The 27,748-nt window shown below is 51.6% G+C and overlaps 1 protein-coding gene across 2 annotated transcripts in view; it reads left to right on the forward strand.

Annotated features, from left to right (window-relative positions):
* Positions 1-2,864: 2,864 nt before the first annotated feature.
* The window catches only part of FAM107A (family with sequence similarity 107 member A), a 32,199-nt gene continuing 7,315 nt past the window's right edge, over positions 2,865-27,748 (forward strand). The window contains exons 1-3 of one of the 2 annotated variants that reach the window (XM_014946897.1): positions 2,865-3,033; positions 15,908-15,971; positions 27,409-27,583. In XM_014946897.1, coding sequence (XP_014802383.1) covers positions 3,010-3,033; positions 15,908-15,971; positions 27,409-27,583 — 263 coding nt within the window. In that variant the 5' untranslated portion in view covers positions 2,865-3,009. Of the gene's footprint in view, positions 3,034-15,907; positions 15,972-16,604; positions 17,429-27,408; positions 27,584-27,748 lie in introns of those variants that run through there. The other variant, XM_014946898.1, reaches the window with a different exon arrangement.

Below are 27,748 nucleotides of genomic sequence, written 5' to 3' on the forward strand. Positions count from 1 at the left end.
ACAGCACTGCACACGGGTGCTCCCTCTCCCCACGTGACACAGGGCAAAGTAATCCCTGGGGATGCTCAGACCTCGGTGGTTTCCCCCTGGAGCTCCTGCCAATCCCTGCCCCCCTGTGCTGTCTCCTACAGCCACAATAAGGCCAGAAGGCCACAAGGATGACTTGCAGCAAAGCAGGTTAATATTTGCAGACCAAAGCATCTCCCCCACCGGTTAGCATCTATCCTGGATTAAATCCAAGCTAGATCCTACGTGGCACATCCCCATTGAAGGTCAGGGTAATGCCAGGGATGTGCCAACCAGACTTTGCCCTGGAAGAGGGAGGGATGGGTGTGCAAGTTTCTCAGGCAGCTGAAGTTATGCAGCATAACCAATAGGTGGGAGCCTTTTACCGGGAGAGCCAGAGCCAGCATCAGTCTGGAGCGACAGGACACACCAGGGCTGGCAGCTCCCTGTGGGCACCCACACACCCGCCTTGCTCCGGGAGCTGCACCCCAACCCGGGGCTGGCCAACTTCGCTGGGAGAGGAGATCCCTGCCCAAATGCAGGCCGGCAAAGCCCCACAGCCCTCCTTCCAGGGTACTTCCCATGCTGCTGTCCAGTGCCGAGGAAGTCCTGGAGGAGCATCTGCCCCCCTACCCATGTCCAGGTGCGTTCACCCAAGCATCGTCTGTGCCCAAAACCTCCCCCGAGTACCACCGCTGCTGAGATCTGGTAAGCTGCAATGGCCTGGGCCTATCTGTCACCATAGTCATGAATAAATTTGCATCATACGCAGGCTTCGATTTCCTACGATCGATTGTAGCTGGGTTTTCCCCATTCTTTAAAGCAGACCAGAAGTTTTGCAGAACGTGAGGGTGGAGCATTTCTGCTGGAGTGCTTGGAGCTGTGTGGGTACCACAAGGCAATCCTGCACAGCCTTTTCTGCCTCTAACAGCAGGGTTTGCCCCACCACAGCTTCTAACAGGCAGTTCCCATCAGTTACCTGAGCCCCCAGGTCACCCCAGGGAAGCAGAAGAAGTAAGGAGCATTGGCAGGATAAGGCCAGAAGAAAAAAAAAAGACACAGCCTGTCCCGCACCAGTCACCTTAGGGATGAAACCTTAAGGATCCAAAACCCAGCACCACCATCCAAAAACAGTGAGGCAACCGGTTTTCCCTAACCAAGGAAAAATCCAAAAATAAATTGTGTAACACCTATAAGAACTCCCAAAGGTAAAACTGAAGCAGAACTCCAAAAGAGCCATCACAGAGGAATTCCCCAATAGCCGTAGTATTTTATCCCAGCTTATCCTCCTGTGCTCTTAATGTGCACCTGATCGTGCTGAGGGAAGCCTCTGCCATAAATCGATCCCTAAATCTGCTGCACCAGCAGCGGCTCATCCCGGGCGCTGAATCATCCCTTCCCGTGGCAGCAGCGAGAAATAACACAACGCAACAGACACAACAGCCCTCACATCACACAGCCCCACCGCGCTGCCAGCATAAATATGCCAAGTATTTTAAGCCCCCTCAAAGGATCTAGATTCGGCCGAGGGAAGCCTCTGCCATAAATCGATCCCTAAATCTGCTGCACCAGCAGCAGCTCATCCCGGGCGCTGAATCATCCCTTCCCGTGGCAGCAGCGAGAAATAACACAACGCAACAGACACAACAGCCCTCACATCACACAGCCCCACCGCGCTGCCAGCATAAATATGCCAAGTATTTTAAGCCCCCTCAAAGGATCTAGATTCGCTCGTAAGCCAAACTGAAAACAGCCTCAGAGCTGTAAAGGCGGCTGCACGGGGTACACCGGCACACAGCATCAGCTACAGCCCAGAAAACAACCGGCCCCTTTCAGCCGCAGGAAACTCTTCCTACCCCTTTGCAATGCACATTAGAAAGCTGGTTTAAAGCCAAAATAAAGGAAATTTCTGTTTCAGCATGCTACAGACAGTTAAAACTAGCTCTGAATCCATCCCGGAGCAGTTCCTAAGGTACATCACTATTTTCAATAAATAAGTAGAGCTCAAAATGCAACTCCTGTGCAGGGACCTTAATCAGCAGCCAGCGTTTTGAAGAGTCATTCCTGCCAAAGTCCCTGTGTCCCAATAAATAAGTCAGAGCTTTTCAGAAGTCCAGAATCTGGGAAGCAGGGGTATAAATACGGCTTCAGGAACCAAATTTAACTTTAAAAACTTTTTAAAAAGTCTGAAAACAGTGGTGAGTGCAGGGACAGCAGTCCCCAAATGAGGTTTTTTTAGTGCCTTGGCATGTCAGAAGCTGTATTACTGCAGAGACAGGCACCTACCTGGCTGGTTTTCACAGTGCTGCATCCCCCAGAGACTTCAGCAAACACAAGCCCTGACCTGCCCGGCCTCCCAGGACACAGCTACAGGTAGCCTGGGCTCACCAGGGGCCAGGGTGGGCTCCGGCAGCAAACAAGGCAGCCCAGGGCATTCTCAGGAGCAAAGTTTGCAAAATCCAGTACTGCAACAGGAGCCAAGAGCCAGGATGCAGGCGGGTAGCAGAGGGATAATCCTGACTTACTTTGGGGGTAGGGGTTTAGTTCGGCAAAACAGCAGCAAGGAAGGATGCCACAGGTGAAGACCGACGGGTGCCGGGGCCCCACAGCCAGGCGAATCCTTGTCCTGTGACATCTTGCCCTGTCAAGTGCAATTACTATAATCTTCCACAGCCTCTCAAAATACGGATCCTGGCTTAGAAACCGGGCATCCGCAGCATGAAAGCTGCCTTTGTGCCCGGGCAGAGCCTGGGCGCGAGCCAGCCGTTAGGTGCACGAAGAAAATGAGTTCTCCACGTGCTAGGAGAAGGGAGGAAAAGCGAGCTTTCCCGCCCGACCCCGCTGCAGACAGGCTGGATTTCACCCACGTCTCCCCTCAGCGGCCACCGAGGGGCTGGGAGCTGCACGGCCGCGCGTCCCCCCAGGAGTAACGGGGCTGGTGGCCACGGAGAACCATCCACTTCTGCACCCTGGGTGAGCAGGGCACAGCCAACACATCGGACCATGGGGGCAGCTCATGGGAAAAAGGTAACGGGGCAGTTTTATTCGGGGCTGCTGAGGTGGTGGCGGGATGATGGAGAAGGCACCATCTGCTCACGTGTTGCTTGTTTTGCCCCGCGCGTGCTGAGGCGGCTGCTGGCAGTGAGGGATTAGAGGGAAGGGACCCGCTCCTGGCTGCGGGTGTCACTTGTCAGGGCTGGATTAAGTAATTTCACCTGATGGGCTCAGCATCTGGGCCTGCTGGGGCTTTCAGGACAGCAAAGAGGGGATCAGAGCATCGCGTTAGGACAGGCAAAGTTTAGTTTTCTGGGGACAACCATCAGGCTTGCTCCAGGCGCGTCTGGCAGCCTGCAGGCTGTGTCCCACAGACGTGGTGCAGAGCGAGCCCTAAGTATTTCTTGACCTGTGAATTGCTGCCAGCTCCCTCCCAGGATGGGGAGGATCCAGGCCAGGTCCCACGGCACCCACGTGCCCCTCCATCTCCTCCAAATTCCCCAGGGACAGTGGTCAAACAGCTCTGAAAGGAAATGGGGCTTTACGGAGCCATAGCCTTGCGGAGGCGGCTAGAGATGGCTGTGCTGAGGATGCTGTTAGATGTCATTTTGCTCTGATGTCTGATGACATCAGTGCCCAGACACACATCATCACTATTCAGCTGGGATGCCCTCATCCAGTATTAGACTTATGTAGCTTGTCTCCCAGCGCTAAGAGAAATGCACTCATGCACCACACCACGACAGTGATTTCTATTGCAATGGGGAGGGCAGCGACCCTTTGCCCCAGGTGGGACCCTGAATGCTCAGCTGGGCACAGCCTGTGGCCTTCGGAGCTGTGGGCACGTTCAGAGCAAGGTGACTCGCAGAAGTTTGCAAACCTGCTGAGCTTTCTTGCAAAACCTGAGCTAGGCAGAGTTTCGGGGGAAACATGCATAAAAGCAACTGGCCAGTGTTACCAACACCCAGGAGGAAAAGCAGTGCTGATGTGGGACAAACAAGCATTTATCTGTCTTCCTGGATTGCAGAGAAGCAGCAGGTATGGGAGATGCTGCTCCCAGCCAGCCCCCTGTGTTTCCAGCACCCATCCGAGGTGGTGATACCATGCTGGGTCCAGCACGTCGGGGAGCCACGGTCGTTCCCAAGGCTGAGGGCTATGACAGCAGAGCCGGGAGGAGCCGTGCTCTGCCCACAGCTAATCCCCAGACCTTTGATCACGTGGCCATGACCTTCAGGCCTCAGCGCATTTGTGCGGGCATTATGGAAAGCAGGAAAATAAGCTGGTTAGGTCAGGCTTGGCCCAGTGCCACCCAGTTCAGCCCTGCTGCATTCAAAGGGATCTACGCCAGCCTCCCGACCCCCAGGCCGGACAGCTTTTGGACGGCTTTCCCCATCGCTCCCCTCTTTCCCCCTCTTTCCAAAACACCAGGATCCCACCGCAGCCGGGCACTGAATGCCCTGGCTTTGAAATGCTCCCTGGAGCTCGGGCTCTCCTGTCACGCCAGCTCACCCTCAGCTTGCTGGCAGCCCCAAAAACCTCCGAGACAGTTTTCCTTTCCTGGGCACTGAAAGGTCAGTGATTTCATTCCCATTTCAGCCTCCCAAACGTTGCCCGGGTTAACAAAAGCCTGTGCCACTGCCCAGCTGGCACCCAGCAGGGACATCTGACTGGCATCTCCTGGGTCAGTGCTTTACCCCTAAGCTGAAGCTGGTGGGGGACGGCAAAAAGACAGCTTCTTCTGCTACATTTCCACGGTGGGCATGAAGAGCAGGCTCCAGTGCTCCCAGACCAGGTTGGGTCCAGGGGATGGGCAGAAAAGGTCTCCTTCTCCCAGCCCTTGTAGAACCAGCTCAGCTCAGGGCACAGGGCAGGGGCTCTGCCAGGCAGGACCCCATCCAGCAGCTACATCCCAGAGGGGACCCGCACAGGAGCGGAGAGCAGGAGGAAGGCTCGGCACCCCTCGCCAGCACTGCCTGCATTAGCAGTCTCAGCTGCACCCCTTTTAAGCTTAGACCAGAGCAGCCCTCCAAGGGGATTACAGTAGTGGATTGTGGAGTGCAAGGCAATCCCCAGCTCCACAACAAAAGGGACCGGAAAAGCTGCCAGCGTGGCTCCAAGGACATTTCTACTTTCAAAGGCTGCATCTGCTCCCAGAAAACCTGTTCTGGTATCACCACTGTCCCGCGGGTCCAAGCCAACAGCAGGGCTCCAGCAGGACACAGTCCCTTGCCAGGGTACCCTTGACTGCAAGGCAAGGAATTCCACAGGGGCCGCTGGTTCAGGGATGCTGCAGAGCAGGGCCCAATTCCCTGATGATTCCTCTGCTCTGTGGAGCACCAGCTCCAGTGGGCACATGAATGCAGCTAATATCCCTCTAACCACAGCAAATCCCCTTCAAATGATGCTGCCTCCCCAGCAGCAGCTCCCCAGGGTGCCCAGGCAGATGCTCCGGGACCCCCAGGCAGCGGAGGGGGCTGTTTCCAGGCACCTGCCCCTCTCCGCTGCTTTTCTCCCATTTCTCCAGGCAAGGTTTGCACAGCAGCCATTTCCCCAGGGAAAGTTTTCTGTCCCCAAATTCCCAAGAGTGTCAGTTTACAGTAATGTCAGATGAGCCGGGATTAGCCTCGCCGCTGAGCGGGGAGCTTTGCTCTGCCGCTGGTTTAGAACAACAAGAGGCAGCACGCCAGCGCCAGGGAGAGAGGCTCTGCTTGTTCAGGCAATCCACAGTACCTGGCTGCCCATGCTGAAGACTGGGGCTTTGAGAGCATCCTTTAAAACTCCTTCATCTGAGCATTGCAGAAGGACGGGACCAGCATTTCTGGGAGCTGCTGGTGGGATTATCCCACAAACACAACTCACCCCACTGGTGAGGGATTCCCCACGGCCTGGCCAGGGAAGTCCCAGCTCACACAGGACACACTCTCTGGTCTTTCATCCACCCTTCTCTTCAGGGCACAAAGAAGGTGGCCCAGGACATGCACCGTGTCCCTCAGCTGCCCCATTTCAGACCAATTGTGGCTTCTGCCAAGCTGCCACCAACACCCTTAACTGCACTTCATGAAGTTTCCTCGCCAGCGAACACACGAGTTATTCACACAATAAGGGAGGTGAAGGCTACAAAAATCAACACTTCAGCTCCAGAATAAAAAGCAAGTCCTAAAAAAATTCTTCTGCTAAAGGGTGTGAGGCCAAATAATTCTCTTGCTCTGACCCTTGTTAGCAGGAGGCAGCTCTCAAACAGGTAAATAAGTGTCACTGCCCTTCCAGCAGCTCTGCTGTGGGTAATAGCAGGGTCACGTTGCCACTAACCATCTGCATAGAAGTCAGTCATCTTGTCTGTCAGGAGAATGGTCTCAGTCTTAAAAAGGCATCTGTCTGCTGGGAGATAATAAGCAATAAAAATTGTGGGTTTCAGGGGTTTCTACCCATCCTGAAGGAGGCAGGAAGCAGCAGTCATATTTTCCCAGCATCACTTAATGCTGAGCAAGGGACTCTCTTTCCCAGACCCACCCCCCCAAGGTGAACACCCGAAAGCAGACATCCCTCCCGTGGGACTGTCCCTGACAGTTCAGCTGTGCATGCACCTATCCTGCTTGGCATCACCTCAGTGCCAGGACCACACATGCAGGTGAACTCCAGCTACAGCAGCATCCACTGCGCTCAGCACCGTCACTTTTCCTGACTGGCTGCAAAAGCCATGGTCCAACAGGCAGCAGAGCTCCAAAATGCCAAGGCAACATTTAAAGGGAAAATTTTAAAAGTCTGTATTATTAAATGAAAGATGCAGATTGGCCAAAAAAGCTGGTTTTCGTCATTCAAGAACTTGGAAACTCTTATCCCAACTACAAAAATCCCAGGCCCTTGTTTTGGGAAGCACAGCAGTAAATAAGATGAACAAGGAGAGCTGTGTCTGTGGCTGGCAGAGGAGAGCTTTATAATAAGAAAGAAAAGAGCTGTTTCATGCCAGTGCAGCAAAGCACAGGGAAGAAACTGCCACGAAGGGACCAGCACTGTGGCTGTCCTGGTACAGGGACATGGATCACACGAGACAAAAGAAGGCAGCCCCAGGATCTGTCATCACCAGCATCTTTCCTTCAGCTACCGGCATGAGCAGCAGCTGGAACTGAGACCACTTCAAAAACTAGATGAGGAATAAGGCCTAAATTGCTCCCAGAAGGAATGGAAGAAGTTGACCACAGAAAGACGAAGAGGCACGAAACACAGCAGCTTGTGACACTCAGGAGAGGCTCCACAGTCCAGCAGCCCCTCTCACATGAGAGGGACACAGCCTTCCAAGGCAGAGGGCTGGGACACTGCTGCTCCATCCTGCTCGGCAGACTGGCAGGCGCAGCGGGATTTTCCTGGCTCTCCCTGACAGCTATTTCAGAAAGCCGGTAGCCGGTGTCCCTGCCAGCTCTTTCAAAGCATCCCTGTCCCCGGGTGTCATAAGAGCCCTCCGAGGGACCCTGCCCTCCCTGCTGGACCAGGAGCTTTCAGCCAGAGGGGCTGCGGGCGCCAAGGCCCACAAGCAGAACAAGTCCCACCGGCAGTCACTGAATGCCACCAGTCGTCTGGTGGCACCAGCCCCGGGAGCACATCCAAAAATCGGATGGCAATTGGGAATCACAACTATTCGGTGTCCTGGAGCATTGCACTGCTCGGGGAGAAGGGTTTGCCATGTGCTGCCTGCAACCAGCCTTGGTTCAGAGGGACAGGAATGAGAGCTGATGACTTTGCTTACCAGAACAGCCCCAAGCGCCTCATGAGAGTGGGGAGATCATTGATGAAAAGCCCATCTCTGGGGAAAAATAGCATACTCCCAGAAAATAACAGCTCTGGCTCATGAGACACCAACCACCTGTAAATTCCCCCATCTGTCTGATACAGCACACCCCAGAGCAGGAGAGTTGGTTGCAAAACCTCCAAAGCAGCTCTCTAGGGTGACTTTATCCTGCCCCTTCTTGCCTTCCTCTCCTTCAACCCTTTAAAGCCCCACAGGTAGTGACATCTGGGGACTCTGATTAAGCAGAGACACTGCTCCAGGCTTTTGTAGCTTTCAAAGAAAGGAAAATAAAATGCTGTAGCATCCTAGCCCTCAGAAGCCAAACTCATTACAGTGAGTTGCTCTAGCTTCTGGAAAGAAATCACAAAGAAATCTTACCTTTTCATCCCATGTACCCACACAGCACAGGTAAACCAATGCCTAGTGTAACCCACTCCCTGCCTCCAGAGAGGCTGATATTTTGGGCTAATTTGAGTCCCTGAGAGGTCTCACAGGGGCTCAGCTCAGGCTGAGGGAACTAATTTGGGCACAGCTGCTCCAGTTTAAGGCTCTGTCTTCCCCAACCTGCCCTGCTGCTTCTGCAGCTGCACCAGATCAGCAGCCTGTGCTCTGCAAAACCAGCCACCACGATATCCATCCTGACTTTGGAGACAGCTGACTTTGTCCTGAAGCGACACAGGGGTGTGTGTGCACACGAGCACAGGACATGCAGCCCCAGTAAGGCATTTCTCACCAGTAAGCACTTGTGAGCACTTCTCAGCAGCCCATGCATGAGCAGCTGTGATGCATCACAGGGGTTTGATCCACAGATGAAGGTTCTGGGCAGGACACTGAGGAGCATGCTGCCAGCTCCTCCACGGAAGGGTAGAGGCCAGCACCAGCCAACGCTGCCTGCAGCATCCCTGGCCGCAAGGGAGCCATGGAAGAGGGCTCAGACTGAAGGAAGGTTCACGATGCACTTGTGGGGAGACCAGGAAGATCACTGCATGGGAAATGCAGCAGCTGCCACGTCTGGGATGGCTCAGCGGTCCTCACATAAAACGGATTAAAGCAATTAAAGGCTTCACTGCTTTGCTGCTTCGCTCTGCTCCTGGGGGGCTTGTTCGAGTAAGTGCTTGCTGCCTCCTCATGAACCCTGTGATAACAGGGACACTTCACCTCCTCCTCTGCTGCCTTCTCTCTTTGCAGCCCGTGGCAGCAGGCAGCCTGGTGGGTGTCATCTCATCCCAGATAACAGCCGAACCTCCTCATTTTTGGCTCCTTCCCTTCAGCATCCCCCCGCACAGGACCCAGCTGGCTGCTGCTGGCATGTGCTGCCCTCAGGGAATAGGTCACCCCCCTGTGCCTTGCCAGCCGGCTACCAGCAGCGCCTGGGGATGCCGGGGCATTTCTACCCTTATTTTTTCCCAAATCCATTTTTCCAAACTGAGGACCAGTTCTATCCAGGTAAAGAGCTCAACAAGGTGGTGTCAGAAAAGCAGATTTCTGATGGCAGCGCTATCCTTGTCCCCTAACATATAGTCCCTAGTTGTGAAATGAAGTAATGGTGCCACTGCAGCCTGGTGGCTCTAGGACAGCATGGCACAGCGCCAGAAACAAATATTGTCCCTATTATTCATGTAGCATAAGCCTCTGTTTTTGCAAAATGCCATTCTTCAAGGCACTTTAGAGTGTCTTAATGGTCTCTCAGCAGCATGACAGCGATTTGCTCCAAAACTGCTGGAGCCCTATTGTGCCAGTGACTGATGCTCTTCCCATGCAGTCAGCAGCATCCCCAGAAACTGGTGCAGTTTTTCACGTGGTCTGTGGTACCACACCTCCAGCACAGGGCAAAAATCATAGAATGGTTAGAGTTGGAAGGGACCTTAAAGATCATCTAGTTCCAACCCCCCTGCCATGGGCAGGGACACTTCCCACTACAGCAGGTTGTTCAAAGCCCCATCCAGCCTGGTTGTAAAAAAATAAGCTCCTGAGACAGGGACAAAATGGTTTATCCATAGCAACAGCTAATAACATTGGGGTGGCTGCTGCAGATATTGCCAACAGAAAGCAGGGTGATAATTTGGCTTTGTCCTGGCATGTAGCAGCGTTATGTGCCCTGCACGTTGCAAGGGATTAGATTAAAAAGCACTGTACTGCAGGTGAGGATTTCCTTAAGACCAAGGGAGAACAGCAGGTCCATCGGCACCACGCTGATGGATGGATGGGCAGCTCTGGTTCATTCCAGGGAGCTGCCGAGAGCCTCCCCATGCCCTTCGCAGCGGGATGTCGGGCTCCGCAGTCAGTTTGAACGCTGACAAATGAGCCTTGTGCCCCGGCTGCCGCGGGGCTGAGCCCTGTCACTGATTGCTCTCATTAATCTGCAGGAAATTTTTGGCTGAGCTCTGGTGCGTTGCACTCCATCTCCCCAGCTGCGGGGCACCGTGCACCCCAGGAGCAGCATTTGCTCAGCTTCAGCAGGCATGTCCCCCCCCCAGGGCTGGTGGCTCCAGCGAGCTCCCCTTCCCATGCTGCTGCTACTCTGCTTTAGCTTTTTTTGCACTTTTTTTCTGGACAGTCTGTGAAACTGGACTCGATTTGCCGGCTTTCATGGTCCCAGGAGGGCTGTGCTTGCCTCCTGGGGCCAGCCCCCACCAGCAGGCTTTGGGAGGGGAGTGGCATTGGTGACAGGCGGAGGTCAGCACAGCACTCATCTGTGTCAAATTGTGTTTTCTTTATGAATAAAATAACACCAAGCGCTATTTGAAGCATTTGCAATTTTCCACTCGACTAGGCAGCAAAGTGGCCACCTGGCTGGTGCTCCCCGGGAGCGGCAGCAACGTGAGCCCGGCCCCGTATCCAGACCCAGAGCCCAGCCTCCTTCTGCAAGCCCAAACTAACAAATTGCTGTTGTCAAAAAAATTCCCAGAAGCTGCCGGTTGCCCTCGTGAGAGTGGCCACCAGCATCTGCCCTCAGCTCCACCGTAGCCCAAGAAATGCTGCGGACTTGTAGAGGTCAAAAGACCAGCGATGAAATGTTACACCAATAACTTGATATTTCTCGGAGTCCTTTGCAATATGATAGTGAAATCAGCCATGGTTGTGGCCAGGGACCAGGGGTAATACAAGCTCACAGCTTCGCTTGGAAAACCTGCTCACCCTCGGGCAGGTGTGGACAGAGGGTGGAGAAGGGCGGCAGAGCCATGGGCAGCCCGGGACAGGGAGCGATGGGGCTGGGCTGGAGCAAGCACTGGTTCCCCTGGTGGTTCAGAGACCCTGCTGAGACCCCTTCCCATGACAAGGGCAGTGCCATGGTAGCAGATTTCATAGCTGCTGCCCCAGGAGCACCGGGATGTGCCCGGACTTTGACTCCTGGGTGCCTGCCAGTCCCGATTACAAAACCTGCCAAAATAACACTGTCCCATAATGAGCAGGGAGCAGAGAAATGTGCACGGTCAAGCTCCCTGCCGGGGAGTAACCCTCCCAAACCCAGCACCACTCTGCCCCTGCAAGAGGGAGAAACCTGCAGTTTCTCACAACAGCCCTGATAGCAGCTACGTCGTGACGACCACCAGCAAGGCAGAGACTGGCTTGCCAGCTCCAGAGGGAGGGTGTTGTTAAACTGCCTTTCTCAATCCTCAAAAAAATTTTGGAAATTCATCCAAACTGCAGCACTTCCTCTCACTGAGTCCAGCAGGGAGTCAACAGCGGTATTAGATGCTGGGGCATGCTGCTGATTTTCTCCATGTTTCTCCTTAAGAGGAAAATGCTGTCATCTCAGCAAACATGTGCACCAGCTTGCTGAATCACATAAGCCTCAACACCTCACATGGCAAGACTCTCCAGAAAAACAATCGAGCTGACAGATTTTTGTGCGTTGACATCACAGATGGGAAAAAGTCTTAGTAATCCTCAAAAGTTTCTTCCAGTGGATGATTTCACTGAAGTCTCTGGATCAGTCCCAGCTGCTGCAAACGAGCACAGACAGACCAGAATTCAGCAATAACACAGGAGATTTGGGTAACAGCTTAGATGGTATCTCAGCATCCAGGAGCATGTAAGAAACATTTTCATACAGAACATCGGGAGCAGCAATAGGGTATTTGGGGCTAATTGAATGCAGTATTAGAGTCCAATTTGTCTAACCTCTAAATCACATGTTTTGTGGCTTCATCACATGTAGAAATGCTGGCTTCAATCTGCCAACCATCGGTGCCTTGTTCCAGGTCATGACAATTTCTTGTAAAGCCTCTGGGTTAAGCAATAAGACAATTTTATTCAATGGCTGTGCTCATTCACTGAAGACTGATGTCAGCAGCTGGTAGAGCAACAAAGTACCTTTCTCTGAGCCCATCTATTCCCAAACAGGTTGGGCAACTTCCAATCCTGCTAATGGTGCCTCCCTCCCAAAACCAGGTCTATGGGAGATACACATCAATTCTCAGCCTGGGTGGCATTTTGCCCACTTTAATACCTCTTTATCACCTTTATCTGATCGTAGCAATTTCTTGCCTAATTTATTAGCTCAGGCTTTCGCTGTAGTGTGCTATAGATGCTATGATACTTCAACTTAATGGTACCTGTATTGATCTGAACCTGCCTGAAGCCATCCTCCTTGCTCTTTCCTTGGCTCACACCCTGACCACGCTGATGGCTCATTTCCCTAACCGCCTTCATCAAAGCACAAACACGGTCCAAAACTACCAGCTATCAATTTTGCTGCAAGTAAATATTAGGGTACCCACGTGTAGGAGAAGTAACACTGATTAATGGTTTGTACAGGGAGGCTGGCTTTAAGCTGCAGTAGGAGCACTGCACTGGGAGCCGTGGAGGAGGATTCCTGCTCAGAGCCGATGGTTCAAAGCAGCCCACACCTGCAAAACTGCCTCCAGACATTTGCTTACAAGAGCTCTTTGCTGTGCATCAGGTTGAGGGCCAGGAACAGTCCTGCTGGGATACAAAGATACCCAGGATGTTTGGGAGTAACATAGAATAGTAAAAGCACAACAGGAGAATACTTACTATTTATACTGTGGTTGTTTTTTTGCATTTAACCCCACTTAATAGCCAGGCTAATTCCAGCTCAAGCGGTAGGTGTCCTCACCAGCATGGTCGAAGCAGGCTGGTGATCCCACGCAGGTTGGAAGCGGTACCTGCTCCCATCAGCAGCGTTTCCAGAATCTTCCCTCTCTTGCTGGAAAAATTCCCTGGCCAGGGCTGCTGTGGGCAGGCTGCTCCTGCCACCGATGGAAGCACCAGACAGGCTTGGGGCAGGTCCTCCTTCATCCACCTGCCCCATGTGCATCTGTCCTGCCCACCTGCAGAGGGACACAGCATTTCCATCTGATGCCAGATTTTATCACGACTTACTCTTAGCACGATGCAGTCGCACTGCACATAGAAGTGATTTTCACATGGAAATAGGAGGTTTGGGGAAATATCGGGCATTTTTCCACCCATTTGCTGCAATACACCCTCCCCGTCTGAGCCTGCACTGTGGCAAAGCTCTCTGACTCCTGGAGTACCCATCCCAATGCTCAGCTGGGTCAGGGACAGAGTCCCCCACTTTGGGATTAACAGAAAGCCTTTGTATCTCCCCCATTTTGTCCCATGGGGGACAAGTCTCTATCAAAAGTCTCTATCATCTGGGCAATCATTAAGCAGTCAAAAGTCTCTATCATCTGGGCAATCATTAACTCCCCTCTGTGAGCCGGGGAGGTGCGAGAAGCCACCCTGCTCTGCAAACACATGAATGGCTCAAGTGGAGATTAGCAGGAGTGTGATTCCAGACGCGCTGTGCCACGGAGGTGACAGGGTATCAGGGAGCAGGCAGAGCTCTGAGCAGCCTGCCCGCCCCCTGCCCTTGGCTTTGCCACTGCCAAGGTCACCACCACGCTGCAACCAGCACGACTTCTTTGGTTGTAATAGGATTGCACAAAGTTTGTGCTGGGGGACATGGAGCAGGAGGGAGGGCTGGGCTGCCCAGCTGGACCCCACCACCGCAGGCAGCACCTCAGCCAACATCTAGCATTAACTCAGGGGAGGAAATGTTTAACCAGCCTCCGAGACCTCCCTGCAGCAGGAGGTGAAATGCTGTCTGCCTTCGAGTCCAAGCCCCGGGTGACTCCAGTGGGGCCAGAATTTTGTCTGCAGATCGGGAACCGGGACAAGACTGGCAGCGATGCTGCCCTCCCAACCCCGAGCTGAGAGAGGAGATTTAATAAAGATAGAGACAGGGCTGGGCAGAGCTGTCTGCTCTGTAATTCACAGCTTCACGGAGGCTCCTCAGCGCTGCGGCCGGGCGGACAGCGAGCCCGTCTCGGCGGCAGCGTTATCTCACTGTCATTACATCCACGTCGGGCTGGCTGCGTTACACAACCACGGAAAAGCCTGTGTTTGTCCTGGGTCCTCACTTGACACCTCTGGGGTTTTTTTTAATACACAGGAGACGTGTCCCCACAAGAAGGCTCCTGGTGCCGCAGCAATTGGCCAGAGAAATGACAGTCGGCAGCCAGCGTGGCTAGCAAAGTAACTCAGCAGCTACAAGTCAATCTGATGTACAGCCCCAGCAAGGAGGACCCAGCCGTGGGGTGCCCCAGAGCCATCTTCCTCTTCCTAGCCTTCATTAATTAACCGTGCAGCCACCCATCAGCGAGGACCCAGGTGCACATTCAGCACAGTGTTATTTTCTCTTTATGCGCACGTTGACTGAAAAGACCGTGTTGCTGCCTCAGCAGGGCAGAGTCCAAGTCCCAAGAAATGAGCCCTCTGTGGCCACACATGCCAGAGATCCATGCTGGAGCCATTCCAGAGCTGCTCCAGAGCCACCCAGCTCTGCTGCCAGCTCCTGGGCTCACTCCTCTTGGGGTGACACCTCCAAACAGACCCTCACCTGCAAACACCCCCCTCCCCAGCACTCACAACAACACGGGACCACACGGGGCACAGGAGATGCAATGAGTGATGCTGGGCTGAGCTCCCCGTGTCACCCCCTCCCAGGACACCAAGCCACTTCATAAGAAACACGTGGCAGTTGGTGAATGACGCAACTCCTTGTCTGCAGGAGCCACTCCAGATAAATATCACCCAGCAATCAACCGCCTTCACACAGTAACCTTTCGGGGAGCTGGGGGGCGGGGGATACAAAGGGGTTATGTTAATCCCAAAGACTCAGGAGCACAGGGTGAGATTGCTTGCTAATTTGGATAGCAAAGAGGACGGTAGTGCAATGAGCTCCTAGAAAAAAACAGCTTTGCCATGAAAAGTCCTTTGGTTGAGAATGGGAGGTCCTAAGCACCCCAAAAACCCCCTTCCCTGCAGAAAGGAGCCCAGGTGTGCAGCCAGCCAGGCACTAGGGTGAATCGGACAGAAATACATCCAGAAAATTTAGCTCGCCTTTTTCCAGTTTTTTTTACTCACTGGAAAGCAGGTGCTGATGGATCACAGCCCTTTTCCAATCCCGCATCAGACATAACCACACTCACTCAGGAGCTCAAAGCAGGTTTACGTTGATGCTCTTTTCCCCCTTTGACACATCTCCAGTGAACTCACAGACCCGAAGCTCAGCACTAGGTGTTGAGTTTAGCCTGTTCAAAGGCAACCCAAGGGGAGTAGTACAGATGTGCACCCATCTCTTTGTCAGTTCAAAATTGAGCCAAATGGGTTTTTTGGAGTGTGCAACGAGCAGCCAGGCTATGGGGCAATGGGTGACGTGAGAGGAATCTGCACAGCCATGAAAAGCTCATGGGGCACACGTGGGCTGCAAGGCAAGATGCAGTTTGAGCAGACAAAGCGCACAGCCTCCCCACTTAAAGCCCTCTCCTCCGCCACAGCCTTGGTCTGGGGGCAGATGTGGTATGGGACCTTCAAACCCCTGCCTGTGCCTAACCCACGGCTAGTTGGGCCAGGCTGACCACGCACACACAAGCACAGGTACTCACCCACCACACGCAGGGGAATGCAGACCAGCCTGCTCTCCTCGCCTGCACTTGAGGCTCCACGTCAATTAAATTTAACAGCTCCTGGGCGGGAGGTAAAAAAATAAAAATAAATAATAAATTTTTTAATGACAGTAGCAAATGATGTTTCATCTCCTGTAACAGAGCAATACCTGTGCAATCGTTTCCCATTTCTCTCTTTTTCCAGAAAGAATACTCCTTTCAGCCCAAGTGTCCAAGTGGGAGTGGGAAGCCTGGGAGCGGTGGCTCAGGTGAGTGCCGGCAGCCCGGGCTGCCCCATGGAGGGCTCTGCGAGGGAAACTGGGAGAGGCTGGGGCTTCTGTTCATACCTGGTGCTGCTGAGCCCTTGGCTGGGAAACACATCTGGGATGGGGGATACAATGCTGGGATGTGGAGAGGAGCAAATATGTGAACAAGCACCCCTGTGCCCGCAGCAGCCTGGCCCCTTTCTCCAGTCCTTCGTGGGGACAGGAGGATCAGGCCAGGACATGGCTGTGCTGGTGCGTGCACCCGTGGGTGCAAGGGCTTGGGAACGCGGCTGGTACCTGCACCCCAGTGACACCCCCCAGCTTCCCTTATCCTCTTCCTTGGGGTGGAAATGGTTTCACCCATTTCTGCCACCTCCTGGGACTGAAACACTGGCCATCTGCCGGCTGGCACAGGGTGACCCAGGCAGAGCCAGACCACAGTGCCCATCTAAGAGCCAAAGGAGCTGCTGGGGTGGTTTAACTCCTGCTAATCCCTCAGCTTTGCAGCCTCTGGTTTCCCAGGCCATGCCAAGTCAGGGATGGCTGACATGGTAGCTCCAGCCACAGCGAGGATGGGGACAAGGGACCCAATCCAGGCAGGAGCTGCATCTAAGCAGGGTGAGACCCAGGGCAGCAGGAGCCCATGGCAGTGATGCAGTGGCATCACACACCCCTGGTACCACCAGGATGCCCATGGGCCCCGTGCAGGGGCTGCTTGTCCTTCCCGCAGCCCTTACCCACGGGGTGCAGCAGCTGCTCCCCCGGGACCGTGCAGCAGTTGGTAGATGACGGGGTGTTGCAACACGCCGGGGAATAATCACGATAACTCGAGCGGTTGCCCTGGTGCCGGGCTTGGCTGTTGCAGTGGTTGCTAAAGAGAGTGGGCGTGCGGCTTCCTCTGGGGCGATCTGATTTCTCCTGGAGCATGGTTAAAGCACGCTTAGGAGAAACAGTCCTCCGTGGAGCAAGGACGCGACCTCTCCACCGGCAGCAGCAGCCGTGCAGCTCGGGCGCCTGGGCACGCACGGAGCTGTTTGCTTTGGGGGGAAAAAACGATTAGTTTGTTCCTCCGTCCTGGGAAAACATCGTCTGGCAACGAAGAGCAAAGGCTGCAAGTTTTCGGGGCGGCAAAGGGACCTTTGGGACCAGCACTGAGGAGCAGGCAAAGCCACCGGCTGCTGCCAGCCCAGCTCCAGCCCTCAGTGGGGTCCCCGTGGGGTGACGAGAGCTGTGGGGAGGGAGCGCCGGTGCGGCGGCCACCTCCACGTGACCCTCCATCCCCGCTCCTGCTGGAGAGACCCGGCAGGAGCCAAGCAACTTCGTCGGACCCAGCCAAAAAGTCACGCAGGCACCAGAGCAGCCGGGCAGAAGCAGCAGCCTCAGCCCCCGCAACCCCATGTCGTGGGACACGGGGCAGCATCTGCCCCCTGGGCTCCCCAGGGCCACGCTGCGGAAATCAGGTAAGCTCAGTGTCCCCCAGAGCCCTCCTGGGGGGTTCCTCGCGTCTCTGCCGGGTCCCTGCAGCGGGGACGGGCTGCTGAGCACCCACGGGATTAGTCAGAGCAGCAAACGTGTTTATGCACAGGTGACTTTGGACCCTGTTTTAAATTTTGTTTGAGATATTGTGTTACTTCAATACTTCAGTAGCTGTTTGAGGAGCCACCCTTCTGCTTCTGCCTTTCAAAACGGACCTGTACCTTGCAAGAAATTCCCCAAACAAACCCACGCCACGATTCAAACCTTCTTCTGGGAGAGGCATTGGGCTGGACAGGGGGCACTTGATAATGCAATCCCTGCAAATCAGCGTGGGAGGAATTTCCCTCTGTTCAACAAAATACCTTTGAGCTACCTTAAGACATTCATTAATGATTGATTGCTTCTCTGTGATAGGCAGACAAATGCACAGAGCAAATATTTGATGAGATATTAAAAGTAAGTTCGCAATTATCGAGCAAGACTGCTCAGCATCTGTCACTGCTTAACAAAACTAAACAAGCAGCTCCGCTTGCCGCTTGCAAAAGGCACAGGGCTGACGTCCCTTGGTGATTGCTAACAGAGTGGGATCCCAGCCTTGTTATCTTTGCTTATCACAGTCCAACGTAATTAAATGAAACGATTAACCAGCACACCCAATCCTGCCTGCAGGCAGAGGGGCGCTTGCTGCTGCCTGACTGTACAGGCATTTCCAGCGCTAGCCAACACAAAACAGGGCACCCATAACTTCTACACACCAGACAGCCCCAAACCTGACGGGATTTCTCTCTTCCAAACACACGTGTGAGTGCAAAGCTCAGGGGGTGATCGTGGTGACACCCAAGGTCCTTTACATTTGGGGTGATTGAAGCTGTTGGTGTGCCCGCTCTGTGCCCCCCTTATGGTGTAAATGGGGGGCTCCAGCCCCACAGGCTACAGTGCTGGCACAGCAACCAGCAAGGATGGGCAGGACCAGGGGTGCTGGCTGTACTGGGGAGACTGGCTGTACTGGTGGGGAGCACTGGCTGTACTGGTGGGGAGCTCCATCCCCAGCATGTGCTCAGCAGAGACAGGAACGCTGGTGACATGTGGCAGCGGTGCCGGGAGCTGCAGGGTTGTGTCTCCCTGCCCTGTTTTACATTTCCATTAGGGTTTTCTTTCCCCTTCTGACCCCGCAACCTCGTGGGGTTTATTCCTGAAGGTCAGGGCTGAGCAAAGGTGAGGGCACCTGGGGCGTGCGTGCCTGCTGCCCCAAGGCAGCCACCAGATAGCTGGGACCTGCTTCCCACGGTGGCCACATCGAGTTACATTCACCCTATTGCATTATAAATACCAGAATTAGCCTTGCTCAATTATTTAAAACTATAGATTAAAAGCAGACAAAGGCTCTTTGCCTCCTTTCCAGAGCACGCGTATCATTTATCGGTGATACGGTCGCCTGGTGACAAGCAAGGGGGACTGTGCCAGGTCCATTGGTATGAGATGCTGCTGAGCTGCTGGCACGACAGGAAGCAGAGGAGAGGAAAATCACGGTGAGGATGGGAACTGGTACCATCTCGCCCAGGGGGAGTAGCAATTAGCATCTGCCAATCTTTGGGCTCACCTTATTATTATTATCATTATTATTATCATCCTGATCATCATCACCATCACCATTATTATTATCATCCTCACCATCATCATTATTATTAACATCATCATCATCCATCACCAGGGCAGTAAGCCACAGCAGACATTAAGTTCATGTGAAGGAATGACAGGTATTTTGCCCCGGGCTCAGCTGCGTAACAGCGACACAGGGATTCTTTGGGGTGTTAAGGTGCATTTTGTGGGCTCAGCTGCAGGGACTCACCCATCAAAGGGCTTCCAGGCACCGGGAGCCTCCCTGTCAGGCAGCACCCACATCTGACCCACTAAAGCTGGCACCTGGGTGCCTTTCTCTGCACCAAACCTACCGACCATGCAGAAGGTGCCTTCCAAAAGCAAGTGCCCAGCTTTGAGGTCAGACCACTTGTCCTCCCAGCAGCAGATCCTCCACAACACCATTGCACACCCAAATGCTGCTCTCACCACACAAAGATTTGGGGGTCACGGAGACCAACACCAGATGCCAAGCCCAGCTATTCTGTGTTTCTAAAATACAATGAATTAACATCAGTAAAATCAGATAAATTAGCAAATGCCATCCATTCAAGAATCCAAAACAGAAGACAAACTTTCAGCTACAGTCTTTGTAGGACTTAACATACAGCATGACCTTTTCCACCACTACTCTACCATGGGAAAAGCTGTAGGGCTAAACTCCAGCTCCACTTCAGATGGTGGAAATGCACTGACTTTCCATGCTAAAATGAAGAAAAAAAAAAAGGTCATTTCTGGTTAACAGGTAGAAGTGCGTAAGGCTAGTTTAAAGATCCTATGCTCCTCCACCTCCACATTCAAACCCTTGGACTGTGTGAGGACAGGCTCCCTCCTCTCAGGCTTCCCGAGGAGGAGAGGTGTGAGGGATGCTTCCCTCATCCTGGGGAAAGGAGGGCTCCCTGTGGAGTGGATGCCATCAGGGATGTAGCCCAGAAAAGGGAAGGTTTATTCATGAATAAACCACAGGCATCCAGAAAATCAGGGGTTCTTCTCCATAGCCACAGTTTTAAGTGAACATTTCTGCCCAGGAAATGGTCCCTTGGGCCAGTGGTTTTACAAACCCAGATGGAGGGCTCTGACCCTGGGTATCCCCAGGCTTTTGCCCAGTCTCATCCTTTCTACCGAGCCCCAGGGTTTCACACAGTTACAAACAGTAACATCCCCTGAGCCTGGAACCCATTCCCAGAATGACGCCTTCTGCCTGGTTTAACATGAATGGTATTTCACAGAGGCCCATTCTCCACTCAGAAAACAATTCCTACACAATATTTTTAACAAGAGCAGTTTGGTCACCTTCCACCTCTATAGACAATCCTCCCCAGAGAGGCTTTGGTGGGAAAATCAGTTTTCAAATGACACAGGCAGCAGAAATAAAAAGACTGTGAACTTTGTTCGCTTTGTAGATTTCAGGGAAAACTAACCACTGGCCTGTGCTGCAGAAGACAGCATCAACAGCTTTGCCAGTTCAGGATGCTGAGAACCAACCGGGCATGGTTGCACAGGGCAGGGCACGCTGCGGAGCAGAGCTCCCTGGGGTGCTGAAGGAAGAGAAACTCAGCTTGCAGCTGCAGTTTTCAAATGACACAGGCAGCAGAAATAAAAAGACTGTGAACTTTGTTCGCTTTGTAGATTTCAGGGAAAACTAACCACTGGCCTGTGCTGCAGAAGACAGCATCAACAGCTTTGCCAGTTCAGGATGCCGAGAACCAGCTGGGCATGGTTGCACAGGGTAGGGCACGCTGCGGAGCAGAGCTCCTTAGGGCGCTGAAGGAAGAGAAACTCAGCTTGCAGCTGGCATGGAAGAGGGTCAAAGGATGCACAGGGGAAGGGAGAAGGGGTCACAGAGGAGCAGGAGGTCGAGGAGAGCTTGACAAAACAAAAGTCAAAGGGAAGGTGGCATTTCATATGAAAATCTGCAAAAAGCAGCCAGGCACTGATGTCCTGCTGCACCCTCCATTCTCCTATACGGTCACAAGGTGAGAGGTGCTGGGCAGGAGCCCAGACCTCCATCCCACAGCTTTCTAAAGCAAACAGCTATGGATTAATTTCCTTTAGGCATTCCATATGAAAATCTGCAAAAAGCAGCCGAGCGCTGATGTCCTGCTGCACCCTCCATTCTCCTATACGGTCACAAATTGAGAGGTGCTGGGCAGGAGCCCAGACCTCCATCCCGCAGCTTTCTAAAGCAAACAGCTATGGATTAATTTCCTTTTCAATGTCTTATTTTTCCCCTTGTGCAGAACAGCTGTAGCCAGACAGGCAGCTGTAAGCAGAGCGGCACCCCTCGGGTTACCTGCCCTTTCCAGGGCTGTTAATCCCCTTAACATTCCTGGGGATTATTTCCATCCCGACAGGACGGTGAAGCAGGCTGCCAGCCGCAGTGCCGGGAGCAGCACACGGTCCCCACACAGAAGGGCCGACAGGGCAACCCACCACGGGGAGACAAGGCACTTAATCCTAAATAAATGCTGTGTGAAGGGCATCTCCTCCGAGTGAGGGAAAACCAAAAAGCAGCAGCAGCAAAGGGAAACATAGCTCTGCTCCAGATGCTGCCTAGCCCTCATGTCCAATGCCTGTCCCTGGGCATCAGGCAGACCTCTTCCTCTTCTTCCTCATCCTCCTCCTCTCCAGGAGCAGGCTAAAACCTTTCTCCTTGCCCTGGGCTGCACAAAAGCCCCTCAGCACCCCAAGCAGCACACCCTGTTTTACACCCCCAGTAGGGTATATTTAATGCATTACTTGCAACACTCAGGTTTTCAAAGGCATTTAATGTTGCACCGAAACTGCCTGATGCCCTGTTCCCAAAAGACTGGGGCTGAGCATAATCAGAAATGGAAACAATTCAGGCCAGGATTGCAGACTCACCATTTTATCACAAGTCTCCCGGGAATTGGGGGATTTATAAACACTTCTGGCCAGTTTGAGCAGGAATTTGGGCTTCACTTTAGGTGAGAACAGACCAAGACATTAAAATGTCATTTTTCTCCCCTAGCCAGGCCCACAACCTGGGCAGGAGGGAGGTCAGTCTCTGGGCCATCTCGAAGATGCTGAATTTTCCCTGTGGGGTGTCCTAGAAAACTCATCAAGACTGGGAGCTCGTTTCACAGCTACGTTTGGGAGAGGAGATGGGTCACACGTGGAGTCCAAGCACCCGCCAGCGGCCGTGGCCTCTTCATTCAGGCAGTCTTGCTTTTTACTTACAGAAAAGTTGCTCGGAAATGTACTTTTCCTAGAGAGCCTCAGGCTTCCAGAAACGAGGGAAGGGAAAATATTTAAAAGCAAGCAAAAGAGTGAGTGTGTTGAAGCAAACACAGCTACTTTTTATAAGCAACACACCAAAGCAGATCCATTTAAAAGGTCAGGCTGTCTTTCTGTGTACGGCAGAGGGTATTAAAATGCACATGTATTTTTTTGTTTATACCTTGCCAAGAACAATATAAAAATGTCTCACACCTTTTGCTGATTTATGATGGTGGCCAAAGAGGTGCCAGAGCAGAGCCTTGTTCATTGATCTATGGCTGAATCATGCAAAAACAGACATCCTGCTGTAAATCCATTGCAGAGACCTGGCTTGATTTACACCTCCAGCACTATAAATAATGACAAAAAGCAGCCTGATAGCAGTCCGTCTCCCTTACACAGACATGAATTACATCAGGTCTTGAAGATGATAGATCTACTCCACAAGAAATATTTTGCACTGGGTCCCTATCTGCCAACCTGCAGGAGAAAGGATGCCCTGTCCTTACTCCCAGCATAACTCCAAGCTGTGCTTCAGGCTCACCAATGTTTTAATATTCTCATTTTTCTTTTTCTGCTCAATGCAAATAAAGACATCCCTTTAATTGCTCCAGACTAAGGTCTTCTGAAAGTTTAAAGCCCTGTTCTTGTAGTGAGGTTCAAGGCTCTTTCTAGTCCCGAACAAAGACAAGGTCAGGGCTTTGACTTTGTCCCAGGGGCAGCAGTAGGGACACCCACTGGCAGCCAAACCCTAGAGGTCCGTGGCTGCACACCCCTAGGCACTTCCAGCACAGTGAAAACCAAGCTCAGAGCTACCTGCTGTGTCCTGCTCCCCCCTGTCAGTATTGTTCAGGCAAATTAGACTCATTGTGAGGACTTTTACATGCTGATTTAACAGCCTCCTGGCCAGAAATGCTTCCAGCTGGTTTCAATGCCTCCCACTCTTTCCTTCCCAGTATTTTCTCCATTTCTACTAGTTTCAAGGAAAAGTTCCCCATCTGTCTTCAGCAAATAGGTTGATAAATTGCTGCTTCTTTGCAAGCCTCAGCCATGCAACATTAGATTGCTGCAGTCTGGAAATAACCACATTAGCCAATTCAAAACCTCCACTCCCGGGGTCTGGGTACTGGAGGTAGGGAAGAAGGGACTCCCACTCCTGAGATGCAAAAGGAAACCCATACATCATGGAGGCAGGGGAAAAACAGTACTTTATAAGTAAAAGTGCTGCATCAGTGCCTCAAGAGCTAGTACAGCTTAGCAGCAGGGCCTGAGAGCTACTCGGCACAGAAAAAAAAGCACCAAAGTCACTAAAGTTACAGCCATTTACAGCATCCAGGTTGGTCCTTCAGGCTTGGCTGGCCGCGTAATCCTTCCACACTTGCTGCTCGCTGCATTATCCCCTAGCAGAACACAACAGGTGGATTTAAAATGGACAAATCCAAGATGGATACGCCCCATTCCTTCTCCTGTCGTGCGGCAGGATTTGGTACCCAGCACACAAGGAAATGCAGGAATCTCTCTGTCCAGGATGGGACAGCTCTGATCTAAGGGACAGCATAGGAATGGTGGGAAACAGGCGACAGGATGACACAGCGACACTGAGGCTAGTCTGATAGTGCAGCTGTCCAAAAACAGTGTTTTCATGAAAAATACCTGGCATTTTATTTAAGTTACTCCATGGAGAGACGCTTTTTGTTTGAAGAATGAAGACATTGCTTTGTCATTTGAAATAGGAGCCCATCCATTTAATTCACACCAAAACAAGCTTCTGGTTTTTTATCCTTCTTCCTTGTCTTTTGTCTGCCTCTTTTCCTGTGACAAGAAGACCAAAAAAGGGGAAGAAGCAGAAGAAAAAAATTAAAGCAATTTCACCTCAGTGAAAAACTGATGTGTTTTCTCATTGTTCAAAACCCAGCTTTCATCTAACAAAAATTAGCCATGAAATTGTGCTGCCTTAACCCTTGGCTGTTCTTCAGTCCCTGCATCTCTCTGGAAGGCAGTGCTGAGCCCCCAGTTTCAGCCTGTGGAGTCCAGCCCTGCAGGGGTTTGAGTCAGCCTGGCACTTGCCATCAAACATCAAACCACGCACCTTCCCCCTTCTGCCAGCAGTGATGTATGATCCTAGAGGAAAATAATTTGATACAAGAAATCACTGGTTCCAGCTTCCAAGCACCCTTTAAATATGTACCGAACTATTCACCCCAATTACACTCATGTAATGGGCTCTGATTTGTTTTCCTTTGTTCCCAAAGCAGTAGGGCCATGGCCACATTAACATTCAATGAGAAGTTTTTGATATTGAATCATTTCTTCAGCAGTATTATTCTTTACACAATTCTGTTTGATTGCAATCCACTTTACGTTTGATAAGTACTTACTGACTATGAAAGAATGACCTAGCCTGCTTTCTCTTGCCTTTTTCTATTGATTTCTCTTTTAAAAGGGCTTTATTCCTTTTATACATGAGATTGCAATAAGAGAGAGAGGCAACATTACTGAACAACTGTTTTCCTTGCTGCTCCACCAACTCATATAACTTCACCACCAGGCCCCCAAAAACATTATAATAACGAGACACTTACAGACATGGAGCTGCCTACACCCTTTTCCTGGAACTTTTTGTTCTTACTGGTAAACTTCCAAATTGTTTGAGTGAATAGTCAGGAATAAATTGCTCTTTCTGAGCTCCCGATTAGACCGTACACTGAATAATTGTAGGCAGCCCCACTGTGCTCCGCATTTAAAGACACAGCCCACCACATGCAGTTTGTCTTAGAACTTGTGCTTTGCACTCACTTTGTATAGGGTTTTTTTGTGAAGGCGAGCTAGTACAGCTTAGCAGCAGGGCCTGAGAGCTACTCGGCACAGAAAAAAAAGCACCAAAGTCACTAAAGTTACAGCCATTTACAGCATCCAGGTTGGTCCTTCAGGCTTGGCTGGCCGCGTAATCCTTCCACACTTGCTGCTCGCTGCATTATCCCCTAGCAGAACACAACAGGTGGATTTAAAATGGACAAATCCAAGATGGATACGCCCCATTCCTTCTCCTGTCGTGCGGCAGGATTTGGTACCCAGCACACAAGGAAATGCAGGAATCTCTCTGTCCAGGATGGGACAGCTCTGATCTAAGGGACAGCATAGGAATGGTGGGAAACAGGCGACAGGATGACACAGCGACACTGAGGCTAGTCTGATAGTGCAGCTGTCCAAAAACAGTGTTTTCATGAAAAATACCTGGCATTTTATTTAAGTTACTCCATGGAGAGACGCTTTTTGTTTGAAGAATGAAGACATTGCTTTGTCATTTGAAATAGGAGCCCATCCATTTAATTCACACCAAAACAAGCTTCTGGTTTTTTATCCTTCTTCCTTGTCTTTTGTCTGCCTCTTTTCCTGTGACAAGAAGACCAAAAAAGGGGAAGAAGCAGAAGAAAAAAATTAAAGCAATTTCACCTCAGTGAAAAACTGATGTGTTTTCTCATTGTTCAAAACCCAGCTTTCATCTAACAAAAATTAGCCATGAAATTGTGCTGCCTTAACCCTTGGCTGTTCTTCAGTCCCTGCATCTCTCTGGAAGGCAGTGCTGAGCCCCCAGTTTCAGCCTGTGGAGTCCAGCCCTGCAGGGGTTTGAGTCAGCCTGGCACTTGCCATCAAACATCAAACCACGCACCTTCCCCCTTCTGCCAGCAGTGATGTATGATCCTAGAGGAAAATAATTTGATACAAGAAATCACTGGTTCCAGCTTCCAAGCACCCTTTAAATATGTACCGAACTATTCACCCCAATTACACTCATGTAATGGGCTCTGATTTGTTTTCCTTTGTTCCCAAAGCAGTAGGGCCATGGCCACATTAACATTCAATGAGAAGTTTTTGATATTGAATCATTTCTTCAGCAGTATTATTCTTTACACAATTCTGTTTGATTGCAATCCACTTTACGTTTGATAAGTACTTACTGACTATGAAAGAATGACCTAGCCTGCTTTCTCTTGCCTTTTTCTATTGATTTCTCTTTTAAAAGGGCTTTATTCCTTTTATACATGAGATTGCAATAAGAGAGAGAGGCAACATTACTGAACAACTGTTTTCCTTGCTGCTCCACCAACTCATATAACTTCACCACCAGGCCCCCAAAAACATTATAATAACGAGACACTTACAGACATGGAGCTGCCTACACCCTTTTCCTGGAACTTTTTGTTCTTACTGGTAAACTTCCAAATTGTTTGAGTGAATAGTCAGGAATAAATTGCTCTTTCTGAGCTCCCGATTAGACCGTACACTGAATAATTGTAGGCAGCCCCACTGTGCTCCGCATTTAAAGACACAGCCCACCACATGCAGTTTGTCTTAGAACTTGTGCTTTGCACTCACTTTGTATAGGGTTTTTTTGTGAAGGCGAAATGTAGAGCACTTGGAACATACTGACAGTGAACATGCTCCGTGGTTTGCCTGAAATCCAAGCTGCCATTACTTCCAAAACAGTGGGCTCTTGTTCTTACACCCAGAACATACAAATTATTACAGCACGACCACATACGGCATGGGCAAACTATGCTTTTCTTGGCGCTGGGCTCGATCCTGATTATTAGCCTGCAGGATATCGGCAAAATCCTTGCTTGACAAGAGGTTTCAGATACAGCAGCACTTCCACAGGCCCGTGTTTCGGAAGCCCCTCAAGCCCCACATCATCCCCTGGTGCCAAGGGACCGACGGCCTCACCCAGGACAACCAAAGCAGCAGCTCAGCACAGCCCACATCCATGGCTGCTTCCCGTTTTAGTTAGACCTATCTTGCATTAATTAATCCTTGGCACTAAATGCTGCAGCCACTGAAGCAAGTGGCTGGCAAGTAATTTCAGTGATCTAATTAATATGTGTCTCATCAACAACGCAAAGGGAATATTCTTTAAAACCTCTAAAAAACCCGCACCAGCACATGGAAGCACGTGCACACAGACACTGACACGGGTGTGGAGCACCATCCCTTCTCCTCTGCCTTGTCCTGGGGAGGAGAGCTCCAGCGGGTTCCCACACCACAGTGGGGTGAGATTTCTGATGCCAGTACCTCTCTTTTCTTCCAGCATCGATGTACACAGAAATACAGCGGGAACGACCAGACAGTGGGAATATCCTGACTCACCCAGACTACATAGATGGAAACCCAGACCTCATCAAACCTAAAAAACTCCTAAATCCTGTAAAGGCCTCGAAGAGCCACCAAGAGCTGCACAGAGAGCTGCTGATGAACCACAAAAGGTAAGAGGAGGTTGCAGCCTGCACTTGAAAACACCGTGTAAAACTTGCTGTAGTCCCTTCCTCTTTCTCTACGGTTTCTTCTAAAACAAAAGCAGAATGCAAAGCCCACTGCTCTGTGGGCAAAAGGGCTGCTAGCACTTTTTGGAGCTGCTTGCTATTTCCACC

This window comes from Calidris pugnax, unplaced genomic scaffold, assembly GCF_001431845.1.
Source record: "Calidris pugnax isolate Ruff unplaced genomic scaffold, ASM143184v1 scaffold81, whole genome shotgun sequence".
In the NCBI taxonomy this organism is placed as follows: domain Eukaryota; kingdom Metazoa; phylum Chordata; class Aves; order Charadriiformes; family Scolopacidae; genus Calidris; species Calidris pugnax.